Raw genomic sequence first — 16331 nt, 5'->3', positions numbered from 1 at the left:
CCTGGTCACTTGAAATAACTTCCCATGTATGCCTAGATTATTGTCAGAGGCAAAGTCTAACTTGCCATTGTTCCGTATCATTCCCACTGATCTATGCCATATCTGTCAGATGCTGCACCAGGGAGGTTGCCTGAGCTCGCTACGTGGAGAGAAGACTTCAACTTTTCCTTCAGGCCAGATGATGCGGTAGAATGGCCACACGAATTTGGTTGCATTGCAGGCCCCATAGCCAACACCGTTTTCAGCCTTGGTAGAGAGAGATAATAACTTCCTCCTTTGTGTGTCTGCTTGGAACCCTTGCGGTTTTCTGTGACAACCTTGCATACAACGTTCATTAGATACAGATACAAATAATTTATTAGCCATGTATGTAAGAACATACAAGGAATTTGATTTGCCATACAGTCATACCAAAAAAGCAGCAAGACACACAACTACATAAAAATTAACATAAACATTCACCACAGCGCACTGTGATGGAAGGCAATAACAGATTATCTTTGCTGTCACTTATCTATTCCAATTCCCTTTCTGTGAACCTTGGCATGTGCGCCATTCGTTTACTGTTGCTGTGCCTATTCTTTAGTGCAACTTACATCAGTAATACTTGTGTGGTACATGTGTCCCTTTAAGAGTTGCTCCTGAGGCCACAGCTGACTTGCTAAGTGTAAGCAGCAGTGAGATACTGAAACACTTTGTTATTACATGCTGAAGTTGAATTATACCAGGGAGTGCTCTTAAGTACTAAATCGCATTTGAAGGGTATCTGTTTTTGAAACTTTGTTCAAACACCATACAACATTTTTATTTTTTTAAAGCATTTTTGGCCTATATTTAGCAACATAAGTATAACATTTCAGCAGGAAATGTAAAGATCCTGAACTTATTAACTTGTTTTTCAACTTACACATTTTCATTCACAGAAGAGCTTAATTTTTTTTGTCAGTTGATGATGTAGCTGATCACTAATTATGTCTGTTGGTCAGTCACTTGTCAATGTTTCCAGATGGGGAATCTGTTTAATGACAGGCATTCCTGGATTCTTCCATGTCTCACCCTTGTATACAAACTCTTTTTTAAACATGTGAACTAAAAATGTCATTGCATCCATGTGGATATGACAATAAACTAATCAGTATCTGAACTCTGTGGGTCAGGCAGCATCTGCAGAGGGAAATAGACATACAACCCAAGTCAAGACTTTTCATCCAAGTGTATGGCTACACCTCTGGGGTGTAAAAGAGATGATTATTTCAAGAGTCCAACAGCAGTGTGAAGAAGCTGTCTTCAGCTTTCAAGCTCCAGAACCTTCTAATGTTGTATTTTGCTATGCAAGAGCACAAGTACAGTTTGTAAATTTAAGTAATGAAATGTAAAACAATTTGGGTTTTTGGTTTGGTTGCTGGAGGAAGACATGTGCCACGTAGTTATGGGTTATATTCATGTTAATTTCATAATATGCGCGTTGCGCCACCTTCAGGCAATGATGAGAGTTTCATGAGCACTGTTTGTGTGTACCATGTGCAAAGATGTACTTCCCTAATAGACTGTTAACCAATTCCATAAATGCAGATAACAATGGAAACTAAAGTGCATTTTGTTTAAACATAGCATTTTGAAATAGCCAGGATAACTCCTGCATTTACATTTTTTAGGGTTTGAGAGGATAAACAATTATGGCTTAATGAGTCATTTGAAAACTTAAAGTTGATATTTTACATTTAGATTATTTCAGTTTGAGGCTCGTTTGCCACTCCAGGTTCTCATAATTCTGTGATTTATGATCATGTCAGAGTAGGCTGTAAAACAGTGCATCCTGTAGAGAAGCAGGAAGTTACTGGCAGCAACTCTAGTATTTCTGCATTTAGCTGCGCATTTGTTTACCTGCATTTAGCTGTGCCCTGTTTACTCCAGGGGTTGTTAGATTCATCAGTGCTTTTCCAGGCCTTGGTATGCAACAATGGTAGATGGACAATGACTGTTCGGCAGCTAAAAACCTGTTGAAAAGCAGGCCACTTTAAAGATCAAATCACTCAACCAGTATGTCCACAGTGCTGCTTTCCTTCCTGATTGCTTCATGACTTGTTTTTGAGATGTGGAAATGTGACTCATGTTAGTGAGAAGCTAAGTGTAGTAAGAAAATCAATAATTGTTATGTGCCAACAATGGAACAACAAATTATTTCTTGCAGCGGCTTCATAGGCGCACAAATAGAAAACATAAATAAATATAATCAAAACTTCAATAACTTAACCATCACAATACTAGTGCAAAAAAACCCCAAAGTCTGCAGTGCAACTAAAAACGGTCCATAGGAGTTCATAATTGCTGATGAAAGTGTTGTGTCATGTTCAAGGATCTGATGCTTGCTGGGAAGAAGCCATTCTTGAACCTAGTGTTTAGTTTTCGGGCTCCTGTACCTTGCCTATCGTATGAACAAAATGAGAGCATGGCCAGGGTGGTGTGGGTCTTTGATATTGGCTGCCAGAACCTTGAGAGGTCAGTACCTGTGATGAACCGGGCAGTGTCTACGACTCATTCCTGGCCTTTTGAGTTGTTGAACCAGGCCGTGATATAACCAGTCGGTGTGCTTTGTACCTTACACTTATAGATGTTCAATAGATTATTCCTCAATATTTTGAATCTCCTCCATGTTCTCTGGAAGTGGAGGCGTTGATGAGCGCTCTGTAATTGTATTAATGTGCTGGGCCTGGGAGGTCTTCAGAGATGTGCATCTAGGACCTTGAAGCTGTTGAGTCTCTCCACCATCACCCCTTTGATAAAGACAGGTTCATGGATCCTCATCTTTTCCCTCCTGATGTTAGTAATCAGCTTCTTGGTCTTGCTGTTGTTGACAGCAAGATTGTTTGGCAACATTAGATCAGAATGTCAATCTCTCTCTTGTACTCATCATTACCCGTTACTCATCCAACAATGTGGCGTCGTCACTGAATTTAAAGATAATGTTGGCACTATGTCTGGCTACATAGTCGTGGGTTTAGAAAGAGTAGAGCAGGAGACTGAGCACACAGCCTTGAGGTGCTAATGGTTATTAAGGAGTATGCTTTCTTGCCAATATGCACTGATGGTGTCTGCCAATGAGGAAGTCAAGGATACAATTACATTGGGATGAGCAGAGACCCAGTTCTCAGTTTGATAAGTTTGGAGGGGATAATGGTGTTGAATGCCAAGCTGGAGTCTATGAACAACTGCCTGGCAGTACATGTTCTTATTGTCCAAGTGCTCCATTGCAGAGTGGAAAGCCAGCGTAGTGGGAGCCTTAAAAGAATCTAATTTAAACTATAGACTGCCTTCACTTGCACTTTTTCTACCTGCATTACAACTTTCTATGGAGCGTGGACTTCAACCCCAGATCTCTTTATGCCTCAACATTCCTTATTGCCCTGCCGTTTACTATGCCCAACTCCATTTGATTTTTCACACTTCATCTTGCGTGGGGATTACATTTCATTGACTAATTCCTGAGGGGACCTACTCTGTACCGAGCTGCCCTCTTGCTCCTGATATATTTGCAGAATGCCTGAGAATTCTCCTTGATTTTACTTGCCAAGGATATGTCATAGCCTCTCATTGCCCTCCTAATTCCATTCTTAAATTTGCTCTAATACCATCTATATTCTTTGAGAGATTCGCTCTATTCGAATTGCCAAAATATGTATGCTTGCTTTTCTCTTGATTAAATCTTCAACATACTTTGTCATCCAAGGTTCCTTAATCATACCATCTTTGCCTTTCATCCTTAACAGAACATGCTGCTCTGAATCCTTAAGTTTTAAAATACTCCCACTTGTCAAATGTAGTTTTAACCAGCAAGCATCTGCTCCTAATCTACTTTCACCACATCCTTTCTTATGTTATTGAAATCATCCTGCCCTGGTTTAAAAAAAACAGAGGTCCAACCTTATCCACCAAATCATCCCGTTCAGCTCATTACACTATATGTAGCAGAATTGCATACTTGTTAATATATTTGGACCCCTTTGCAGGCCGCATCCGGCTGGTAGTTTGACACCCCTGTCTTAAACCTTCGAGATTTGTTTACAAATCTGTCCCTCTAATTCCCTCTTGTATAACACCAGCAACATGATTATCCATCTCCTCCCCACAGCTTTGTGAGGCTATTCCTTCAGTATATGCACTCTGTAAGCACTGTCTAATTGGTAATGCAAATCCCTTGCTGTTGCATTCCACTTCGTCACAATTACTGTACTCCGAAGCATTAACTTTACGTGATTCTGTCTATCAATACGATATTTAGATGTACATTTCAATGTTTATACATTAAGTGTCTTGGTTCTACTGATTTGAACTGCTGATTGGTGCAGTGTACAGTTCTAAAAAGTAGAAGAGTTTAACCTGGTTTCTTTGGCAAGCGAAATGTTCAGCTCATTACACTATATGTAGCAGAATTGCATACTTGTTAATATATTTGTTGCACTTCTTCCCTTGATTCCAAGAGGGAGAAATCTTCAGAAGTTTAATGAAGAACAAAATGTGTTGTCTCAGAAATTAATCTGAGGCACAGGGATAATAGTCTTGCTCAAAGACTATGAATGTTATTTTTGTAGATGTTGGATTTTAAAAGTTTCTGATTTGTGAAAAAAAATCATTCAGCAATGGCTGATTCCATTTCCAATGACCTGTCTACCTCAGCTGTAGCTGATCAGAGGTGGACAGTAGGCTAATGGTCCATCTCTGGTTATCTCCTTGGCATAATTATTCATTACACATGCAGCTTTGTTTTTGTCCAAGGCAGTGCAAGGACAACTTATTAATTTTCAGGTGAAATTAATAAGGATATGAATCCTTAATGGAATTTTGACTCTTGAAGTGACACAAAGGCCACATTGAATATATCACATTATTCACCCCCTAGCAATGGGGATGGGTGTGAAATTAAGTAAAATAATAATTGAAAATTTGAAATTGAGTCAACAAATGCCTGATAGAGCAATTCCCCAATTAACAAATGGTGAAGTGGCAGTTGGAGTTCTTCACTCCACTGAAAGTGATCTCATTTGTCCCTCGGGACATTGACTAAATAAGTTAGCGTTTTAAGAGAATTTGCTTTAAGGTCAGCATTTACTATCACCGTCACAGTCTAAACAAACCTTGGTGGTGCATTTTATTTGTTGGAGTCCACAGAAATATGCATCAAATCCTCTTTTGAATTCTCCAAGATACCCAGATATTGTTCACCAATGAATGACAAATAAAACTGGCAATGAATGGAATGAAAGACCACATATACCAAACAGAATCTGTTAGGTGTATTCAAGAGGGTTTTTTGAAATGGTATGTGGATAGTCCAACCAGAGCAGACACCATATTGGAAAACAAGCCTGGCTGGCTGACCAGCTTTTAGCAGGAGAGCATTTTGTAAATGGTGATTACAACTAACAATTTTAAGATAGTTGTAAGGATGTCTGAACTTTTGTGGGTGGAGGTTGGGTATGGGTATGGTTTGGGAAGACTAAATTGGGGAAGGGCAAATTACCGCGTTATTAGGAAGGAGCTAGGAAGAGTAAATTAGAAACAACTGTTAATTGGGTAAGTCCACATCTGACATGAGAGTCCTTAAATGACCAGCTGATCAGAATTTGGAACTGGCATGTCCCAATAAGGTGGACAAGAATGGCAAGGTAATGGATGATGAGGAAGGCTACAAATTTGGCCCAAATGAAAATGGAAACACAAAGATTTAGGAAATGAAATCAGACAAGTTCTACGAGGAATATAAATCAAGCAGGAAAGAACTTGAGCAGGGCATTAGGTGGGCCAGAAGGAGGGCATGAAATGTCACTGGCAAGTGGGATTAAAGACAATCGCAAGGCTTTTCATACCTACATTAAAAATGAGTAACTAGAGAGGGCAGGATTGCTATGGGGGGGGGGGGGGGGATTTGTGTTTGGAGTCAAAGGATGTATATTAGCACTAAACAAATACTTTGTATCTGTCTTCACCAAGGAGAAGAACAGGAAAGAAGTAACATCGGTGTGGGATATACTAATATACTGGAGCATTTTGAAGTCATGAAGGAAGTAGTGTTGGGCCTTGCAGACTATTAAAGTGGATATGCCCCCAGAGCCTGATGGGATCTATCCCGTCATTGAGAAAGGAAAGAGAGATTGCTGAATCCTTGATGAAGATTTTGAATCCTCTCTAACTGCAGGTGAGGTCCCGGAGAACTGGAAAGCGGCCCTTGTTGTGCATTTTCTTTAAGAGGGGAAATTAGGATAATCCAGAAAATACTTGGCCAGTGAACCCTGCAACAGTAGTAGGAAGGCTTTTTGAGGATTCTTAGGGATAGGATTTACTCGCATTTGGAAGTGACTTGGCTAATTGAACGCACACTGTATGGCTGGGTTGGGCAGTTCATCTCTTACTAATTGGAATTAGTTTTTGTGAGTAGTTGAGGGTGATTGATGATGGTAGAGTAGTGGATGTTGTCTAAGTTGTCTTTCGTAAGGTTTTTGACAAGGTCCCTTGTGTTAGACTGATCCAGAAGATTAAGATGCATGGCATCCATGATGACTTGGTCTTTTGGATAAAGAGCTGACTTGCCATAGAAGACGGAGTAGTGTTGGAAGAGCGTTATTCTGACTGGAGGTCGATGTTCGGCAGGGATCATTACTGGGAACTCCGTTTTTGATACATATGTATGACTTGGACAAAAATATAGATGGGTTGTTTAGAAAGTTTGCAAATGACACAAATTGATGGAGTTGCAGACATTTAAGAAGGCATACATCAGGATATAGATCTATTGCAGATAGGAGCAAGTGTGAGGTGGTGCATTTTCAAAGGTCAAATGTATGGGGAAAAAAATAGAGTTATGGCAGGACCCTTAACAGTATTGACGTACAAAGGGGTCTTGGCATCTTATTCAAATAAGCAAGAAGGTTAGAGGGAGTATAAGAAAATAACTGCAGATGCTGGTACAAATCGATTTATTCACAAAATGCTGGAGTAACTCAGCAGGTCAGGCAGCATCTCGGGAGAGAAGGAATGGGTGACGTTTCGGGTCGAGACCCTTCTTCAGACTGAAGGTTAGAGGGAGAATGTTTAAAGGAATGTTTAAAGGAGAAGGAACAAATGTTTTAGTGGTAGGTGTCTGGAACGTGCTGCCGAATGTAATGGGCGCAAGCAAATATGACAGTGGCATTTGAGGGTTTTAGATAGGTACACAAACATGCAGGGAATGGATGGATATAGATCACATTCAGGAGAAAGGGATTAGTTTGATTTGACATGTTTATCACAGACATTATGGGCCAAAGGGCTTTTTCCTGTGCTATACTGTTCAATGTAATATGTCAACACGACATTTTGAAAAATTAAAATTATCAAATGCCTTTACACACATTTATATGAGGTATGTGTAGGAAGGAACTGCAGATGCTGATTTACCGCGAAGATAGACACAAAATACTGGAGTAACTCAGCGGGCCAGGCAGCATCTCTGGATAGAAGGAATGGGTGACATTTCGGGTCGAGTCCCTTCTTCAGAATGAGGTCTGTTTCCTTTCTTGAGAATTGAATCTTCGTATTCATTCACCAACAAGACAGGTGTGAAGTATGTGCCTCCACATAATACAAATGGTTTACTCATCACGGGTGATTAATTGACATAACCATGGCATTCGTACCTCGCATTACTCTGTACGTTTGCAAGAACAAGTACCCATTGTTACATTTAGCAAAATGTGTCTGCCCTTTAATTGTCTAAATAATTTCTGATTACCAAGATATGGTCATCCCATGAAGACTTTTTTGATTTATTCTATTTAATAATCATGGAAGCAGAAACATAAATTGAATCTTTGTGGGAAAGAAGAACATAAAAATATTTTCTGTAAATGATGCCATCAGGATTTCAAATGTAATAATCTGAAACTCTCACATTAAATCTAATATAAAAGGTGCACGAAACATGGGCTGGGAACAGGAATAGTCCTTGGACTCACTATGTCCGTGCTGAACTCGATGCTAAGTTTAACCAATCTCTTCTTGCATGTATTCCACATCCCTTCATTCCCTGCCTAGCCTCTGCCTATCTAAAAGCCTCTTAAATGCCACTTTCGTATCTATCTCCACTTCCACCCCGTGGCAATGCGTCCCGTGCACCTACCACGCTGCCTAAAATAAAACTTGCCCATCCCATCTCTTTTAAACTTTGTCCCTCTCAGCTCAAAACTATAGACTCTTGTCTTTGATATTTCCACCCTCGGAAAAAGGTTCTTACTGTCTTTCTGTCTATCATAATTTTGTGGACGCTCCAGAGAAAACAATCCAAGGTTGTCCAACCTCCCCTTATGGCTAAAATATATTAAATTTAGACATGAGCTTGTTGATTTCCAAATGTTTTAATTAAAACGAGTAAAATAAAAGTAATGTAATCTTGCCAGATCACTTGATTCATATCTGCAAGCAAAGAATACCCTTTTCAATGAATAAGGCTTCTGATGTCTTGAGGTTTTGCCTAACATGACATTGAAGAGCTGATTTCCCCAGCATGGTGCCCATGAATCTCAGCAAGACTTGGCCCTGCTGCTGGACGTGTGGTGCTGTGAGCCTTGCAGTTCTAGCAAATTCACACAAGTGTGGGATTCTGTTTAGAATGGCCGAACACCATCTGATCACTAACCTCAGGAAAATTGCCCCCCTCATATTCTGAGGTGAATATTCTCTTAGCGATTTAAAAATCCCAGTGTGTCCTCTTATTCATTGGGTATGTTACTTGGGATGGGATGCATCTTCATAGCAAAAATACTCATTGGGTTTCATCGGATTATGAACAAGCCAGTTAATGTTGGGGGAGTCCAGAACCAGGGGCTACAGTTTAAGGATAAGGGGTAGGCCATTTAGAACGAAGATGAGGAAAAACCTTTTCACTTGGAGATCTGCAAATCTGTGGAATTCTCTGCCTCAGAAGGCAGTGGAGGCCAATTCTCTGGATGATTTCAAGAGAGAGTTAGATAGAGCTCTTAGGAGAGACATCTGTTTTGTTGCTTATAACCATCAAATGGATTCTGTTGCACACTATCTGAACATTAACTGGAGGTATTTAATTAATAATTAAGCACATTGTATGGCTTGCAGATTCAACTTGACAAAATGTAAAGTTTGTGGTTTGATTCATGATAAATTACACATTTGCAAGGCAAACGATAAAATAGCGGGGAGTTGATTGGAACACAGAAACATAGACAATAGGTGCAGGAGTAGGCCATTCGGCCCTTTGAACCATGGCTGATCATCCTAAATCAGTACCCTGTTCTTGCAATCTCCCAATATTCCTTTAGCCCTTAGAGCTATATCTAACTCTCTCTCGAAAACCGAGTGAATTGGCTCCCAATGCCTTCTGTGGCAGAGAATTCCACACATTCACAACCCTCTGGGTGAATTTTTTTTCCCTCATCTCAGCCCTAAGAGGTCTACCCCTTATTCTTAAACTGTGACCCCTGGTTCTGGACTCCCCCAACATCGGGAACATTTCCAGTCTTTCACCATACTGTCGTATCTTGGCAGACTGGAGCAACTGGGCTTGTATACACTGGAATTTAGAAGTATGACAGGGGATCTTATTGAAACATATAAGATTATTAAGGGATTGGACACCCTAGAGGCAAGAAACATATTCCCGTTGTTGGGGGAGTCCAGAACTAGGGGCCACAGTTTAAGAATAAGGGGTAGGCCATTTAGAACGGAGATGAAGAAAAACATTTTCACTCAGTTGTGAATCTGTGGAATTCTCTGCCTCGGAAGGCAATGGAGGCCAATTTTTTGGATGCTTTCAAGAGAGAGTTAGATAGAGCTCTTAAAGATAGCGGAGTCAAGGAATATGGGGAGAAGGCAGGAACAGGGTACTGATTGTGGATGATCAGCCATGATCACAGTGAATGGCGGTGCTGGCTCGAAGGGCCGAATGGCCTACTCCTGCACCTAATGTAATTATAATTTTAAAAAGATTTAAAGAAAAATTTCCTGTGTCTGGAGTGTCCAATCCCTTAAGATTTTTTTATGTTTCTATAAGATCCATTCTTTCATCATATGTCACTCCCGCCATCCCGGGAATTAACCTGGTGAACCTACGCTGCATTCCCTCAACAGCAAGAATGTCCTTCCTCAAATTAGGAGACCAAAACTGCAAACAATACTCCAGGTGTGTTCTCGCCAGGGCACTGTACAACTGCAGTAGTACCTCCTTGTTCCTGTACTCAAATCCTCTCGCTATGAAGGCCACCATACCATTTGCTTTCTTCACTGCCTGCTGTAATTGAATGCTTACTTTCAGTGGCTGATGCACACACACACACACACACACACACACACACAAGTCTTGTTGCACCTCCCCTTTTCCTAATCTGACACCATTCAGATATTAATCTGCCATCTTGTTCATGCCATCGAAGAGGATAACCTCACATTTATCTAGATACTGCATCTACCCACACCCAACCTATCCAAGTCACCCTGCAGCCTCATAGCATCCTCCTCACAGCTCACATTGCCACCCAACTTTGTGTCATCCACAAACTTGGATATGACACATTTAATTCCTTTGTCTAAATCTTCAATATATATTGTAAATAACTTGGGACCCAGCACTGAGCCTTGAGGCACCCCACTAGTCATTGTGAAAGCAGTGTTTTTTTAAAACAAAAATATTTGAAATTAGCAAGTACATGCATGTGTTTTGCATATTTGTGTGTTTCAGAGATAGGTACACCCTATTAATAAGAGATGATCACTTTATTGATGATCCTTAGCAAATTGCATTAGTGCCAATTTCAAATTTGCTGATTAAAGCACCTTGCATGGTCTATTTATTTCATACATAAGCAAATTGCAGAAAAGGTTGTTGACAATCTCATTGGTATTTTCTCAGTACAATTTTTCAGTAAAGAAGACACTGAATAACAAATGGCTGCAAACACCTGTAATAGGGTCACATGGGCTGCACTAGCTTCTCCATGTTTGTACTTTGTGGGCAGTGCAGTTGCTGCCTTACAGCGCTAGAGACCTGGGTTCAATCCTGACTATGGGAACTGTCTGTACAGAGCTTGTATATTCTTCCTGTGACCACATGGTTTTCTCCGGGTGCTACAGTTTCCTTCCAAAGACTTGTAGGTTTGTAGGTCCATTGGCTTCTGTAAATTGTTCCTGGTGTATAGGATAGAACTTAGTATATGGTTGATCGTTAGTTGGTGTGGGCCAAAGGGCCTGTTTCCACACACTAACTCCAAACTAAAACAAAACATAATATTGCATGCTTCTTGCAGTGTGATCTTGCTGCAGGAACAATGTTAGTTTATTTCTCCAGGGAGAGAAAGTTGGTCACACAGTGTGAAATAGGGAGATTATTTGAAGAAGAATCCGTTGAAGACGTAAATAACAGGACAGACAACGGAGAGTCAGTAGATGTTATTTACTTAGATTTTCAGAAAGTCTTTGATAAGATACCACACGTTAGGTTGCTTCGGAAGATGAGAGCCCACTGTATCAAAGGGCAGATACTAATATGGATAATAAATTGGCTGGAATGAGAAGAAAAAGAGTGGCAAAAAAGGGGCCGTGTTCTGTTTGACTGCCAGTGACTAGTGGAGTTCCGTAAGGGTCGGTGCTACTCTTCACATTGTATATTAATAATTTGGACGAGGGGAATAAAGGCTTTGTGGCCAGGTTTGCGGATGATACGAAAATAAGTGGAGGGGAAGGTAGTGTAGAGAAAGCAGGGACTCTGCAGAAGGACTTGGACAGGTTGGGAGAGTGTGCAGAAAAGTGGCAGATGGAATATAGTGTAGCAAAGTATGGAGTCATGCATTTTGGTAGTAGGATTAAAGGTGCAGACTATTTTCTAAATGGGGTGAGAATCCAGAAATCGGAGGTGCAAAGGAACTTGGGAGTGCTGGTGGAGGATTCCCAAAAAGTTAATCTGCAAGTCGAATCGGTAGTAAAGAAAGCAAACTCAATGCTAGCATTTATTTCAAGAGGGCTTGCATACAAAAACAGGGAAGTAATGTTGAGGCTCCAAGGTGCTGGTAAGGCCGCATTTGGAATATTGTGAGCAATTTTGGGCATCATATCTGTGGAAGGATTTGCTGGCTTTGGAGAGGGTCCAGAGGAGGTTTACAAGAATGATCCCCGGAATGAGTAGGTAAATCTATGATGAGCGTTTGTCGACACTGGGCCTGTACTCACCCGAGTTTAGAAGAATGAGGGGGGACTCATTGAAACAAACAGAATAGTGAAAGTCTTGGATAGAATTGATGTGGAGAGGGTATTTCCACTAGTGGGAGAGTCGAGGACTAGAGGTCATAGCCTCAGAATTAAAGGACATTCTTTTAAGAGGAGAAATTTATTTAGTCAGAGAGTGGAAATCTGTGGCATTCTTTGCCACAGAAGACTGTGGAGGCCAAGTCAGTGGATATTTTTAGGGCAGGGATATATTGATTCTTGATTAGTACAGGTGTCAGAGGTTATGGGGAGAAGGCAGGAGAATGCGGTTAGGAGGGGGAGATAGATCAGCCATGATTGAATGGTGGCATAGACTTGATGGGCCGAATGGCCGAATTCTACTCCTATTCCTTATAACCTTATGATTATAACAAATGCATTCTTTTTGAGTCACAAATTCCTGATTTCAGATATTCAATCAGATTGACTTGCTGATTGTGTTGGTCAGTTTTTGATGGTTCGTTATAATTTTTGGTCAAATGTTTTACTTGATTTATTTAGTATCACTTTATTTAATTCTTCAATATTACACAACAAATTGAGAAGCGTGGTTCCTTGTGATTGGTTATTCAGCAATATAAAAGAGAATGGTGAACTTTTGTACACAAATTGCTGCACTAACCACTTTCAGCCAGGGTAGCTGTAGAATCAATGACGTATAAAGCCTTCTGTTTACAGTGTTAGTTCTGCTTCGGTGAAAATCGTGCAGGCAAAACCACTCCAAGGTTGATTTACAGAAGACCAAATCTAAACTTCTAACATGCAATCCAATCAGATTTCTGAAACCAGATTTTTTTTTAATGATTGACCAGGAGAACACCTTTAACATTATTGGTGCATGTAACAACATCTCATTGTGGCACTGTATGTCCATGTATAACTGCTTTATAATCATAATAATTCCCCACCTCACTCCTTGCTCCCCATTCTTGTATTTTTTAAAATATGTTGATTTATAATTTTTTTAATTTTACAATCTTCATAATTTCTGTTGATCTATTGAATGGATGAATGAATACGTTTATTGGCCAAGTATGTACACATACAAGGAATGTGCCTTGGTGCTCCGCTAACAAGTAACAACACGAACATACAGTAAACAATTAAGAATAAAGCGTAAAACATTAAGAATACAACATTACAGTTTAAACATGTGAGTGAAATAAACCAGAGCAAAAGGAGACTACAGACTTTTGGCTGTTGAGTAGAGCTACTTCTCATAGAAAAAAAGCTGTTTTTATGTCTGGCTCTTTTATTTCTTCCACGTTCACTTATTTCTACATGGAAGCCAAGGGGTCGATATTAAATACCTCTCCTCAGTCTCGCACTCTCACCGCCACCCCCTCGTATGCGATCTCTAATGCAATGGTGTGGATTTTATTAATGAGATTTATATTTTATAGCAATTCAGGCTAATATTTGATAATATGCTCTCTCCAATTATTGGTCGGCTGAATAAACTGAACCAACATGTTGAGAGCATGTATCATTGTACACGCGATTTCTAGATTTGCAGAGCTGGTTGCCGTGTGTTTGGTTGGTACTGTTAGGTAAATTATATTCTTTTATACACTTTTGAAACAAGACATAATTTTGCTATCCTGAGGATGTTAAAGAGGAAATTATTCTGTAAAAAGAAAATAAATTGTTTGTGCAAGTACCCGAGGTTAAATTTGCAGGCCTGATAACTTTACTGCATCAAACAAATTCTATTTGTGAAGCCTTAAAAAAAATCTGAGCTGTGTGTACAAGCAATTTCTGATTATGTTTTTTTTCCTTTTGGAAAAAACTATGCTCTTTCCAATTTTTTCCCCTCACCAACTAAAACCGAGACGGTGGTTATTTAACAGTTTGGCAGGGTTCCAAGCCACTACAACAATTTTGCGCAACGCTTCCTTTGTGGACTTCCAACTTTTATTTTTATTTGCCCTTCCCCCTACCTCCCTTTCCAAGTTGTTCTGGGTCCTACTGAGTTCCTTTTTGTTCCTTGACATACTTTGTCAACTAAGATGACAGTTCCCCATGGATAAGAATTAAATGGGATGGGACATTTCTACTACTTTGAAACAATGCAGTATTGTGTTGTGTCTCTTAAAAGGATAACGTTTGACATTGAGGCTTTACAGTCATCAGTTTTCTATCCCCTAATTATAACTGGATTAAAACTTTGACCTCGTTTGCAAACTAAATGAGGAATATTTGAACCCTAGTTAGGCTCAGTCCATGGGGCTCATTCAATGGCTGCATCTGAATAGAATATTGCAAGTCTCAAAGCTATATGTAGATTAATTCCAACAAGATTATTCTCTATTAATCTGCCCTTTACTGTTGTGTGCAGGATCTTTGCCTAAATACACAACTCAAAAGATTTATCTAGTTATACTTGTTTTTTAAATTTTTCATTTGTATAAAACATTTTTTTGGGAGGGTTTTTTAAATATTATTTTCTAGTGGTCATGTAATTGTTGAGCTTGCAATATTTCGCTCTGCTTAGCGGCCCACCGTAAATTCCTTTACTTTTTGTTCAGGCCCACTTCCCGATGGCTGGGAGCAAGGCATAACCCCAGATGGGGAGATTTACTACATAAACCACAAAAACAAGACCACATCTTGGTTGGACCCAAGGCTTGATCCTCGCTATGGTAAGTGAGCCTTTGCTACAGGTAATGCTTGACTTGTTTTTTTAAGCTGTCGAGCCAAACTTAGCAGTGAGTATTCCTTGTGGAAAATTTTTAACTGAGCAGATTGCTGTATTTTGTTGTGCTAGTCTCTGACTGGCGAGAGCTAAATCAAAACAGTGTGCAGATCACTGAGCAGGTCAGGCTGGGAGGAGATAAACTCTTTGAAGCTTTACAAGTGTTGACCTAACGACCACTATGGGCCCCAAAGTGGGGAGCAGTTTTAACTCTATTTTTGCCAGAGTTTCGTGGCTTGTAATAACCACAACAGTGTATGCTTTATATCTCACGTACCTGGTTTGCCTTTTTTAAGATAAGCTGGTTATAATTTCAAAGTAATGAATGTATCTACCCATTTTATTACTTAGCAATTGCTTGGCTTTGATTCAACAAGAAAAAAAACAAGTTCTCGGTCATTGTTGCTTTCACTCGCATTGCACGTTATAATCTTAGGGTATAAAAGCAACTTTGGTAAATTATGGTGAAGGAAAGATATAATTTGCTCCGTGTTGCTGTTGCAGGGCATCTCTTTGCTTCAGGGAACTGCTATGTGGCCCATTGGTGTGTTCAGACTGCAGTCTTTCATTTCGGGTTTCCCAGTGTGGGCCCACCACTTGTGAGTTTGCGTCGAATGCTGCCAAACTATCCCAGACAGACTTGAGTATGTGCCAGGACTTTTTTTGCGGTCGGATACTTAATCTCTTCCAGGCCTTTTGAGTCAAAGAGCTCAAGTGTAACTGAAGGCAAAACGAAAGGGGGGAGCATGTATGCTGGAGGAGAATAGATCTAAACAAGGCTAAATAGAGACAAGCTGTTGGTTGTATTGAACTTGAAAGAGTTTCCCCCTCGCATGTGAGGTCAGGGACTTTATATTGTGGTTTTCATTTATTTTGTTCTGCAAGCCAAGAACATATTTTTTAAAAGTTGCTAACCTTCATCGGCAGCCTGAGCACACTTTGTGCAGCCAGTATGTATTTTTGTGTCCATCATTACTCAGTGAAATAAGTATGATTCTGGGTGAACAATGCATTCTCTTGTCGGGTGAGAGAATTGAGCTCAACATCCTTTCTTTAATTATCTGGTTAACCTTTATTGGATTTCAAAAAATTAAGACAGTAAAACATTGATTTTGCATTGCTTAATTAAGACCATAATATTTCCCACGATACAACATATGCAGTCATGTTGTCATTGTCATTCCTGCATTGAAGATGTTATGTAACATTATAAATTAATTTTGCTGACCAGGATAATTATTCCCAGTTTGGAATTCCAGCACAAATCACAGCCATTTTAAGTGTTTTTCCCATACCTTTGAATTTCTACTTATTTGCCTCCTGCCAAACAAAATCTTGTCATTAACTGATATCATCGGAGAGCATTTAAAATGAT

At 39.8% G+C, this 16331-nt stretch overlaps 1 protein-coding gene across 2 annotated transcripts in view; it reads left to right on the top strand.

Annotated features, from left to right (window-relative positions):
- Positions 1-16331, top strand: part of yap1 (Yes1 associated transcriptional regulator) — an 87343-nt gene that overhangs the window by 53129 nt on the left and 17883 nt on the right. Inside the window, exon 3 of one of the 2 annotated variants that reach the window (XM_078402796.1) lies at positions 14790-14903. The exons of the other annotated variant lie outside the window; for it this stretch is intronic. Coding sequence (XP_078258922.1) covers positions 14790-14903 — 114 coding nt within the window. The remainder of the gene's footprint in view (positions 1-14789; positions 14904-16331) is intronic. 2 annotated transcript variants of the gene reach the window in all.

This window comes from Rhinoraja longicauda, chromosome 7, assembly GCF_053455715.1.
Source record: "Rhinoraja longicauda isolate Sanriku21f chromosome 7, sRhiLon1.1, whole genome shotgun sequence".
Classification (NCBI taxonomy): Eukaryota; Metazoa; Chordata; class Chondrichthyes; order Rajiformes; family Arhynchobatidae; genus Rhinoraja; species Rhinoraja longicauda.
The sequence above is the reverse complement of the archived record's forward strand: the minus strand, read 5'-3'. Positions and strand labels throughout refer to the sequence as shown.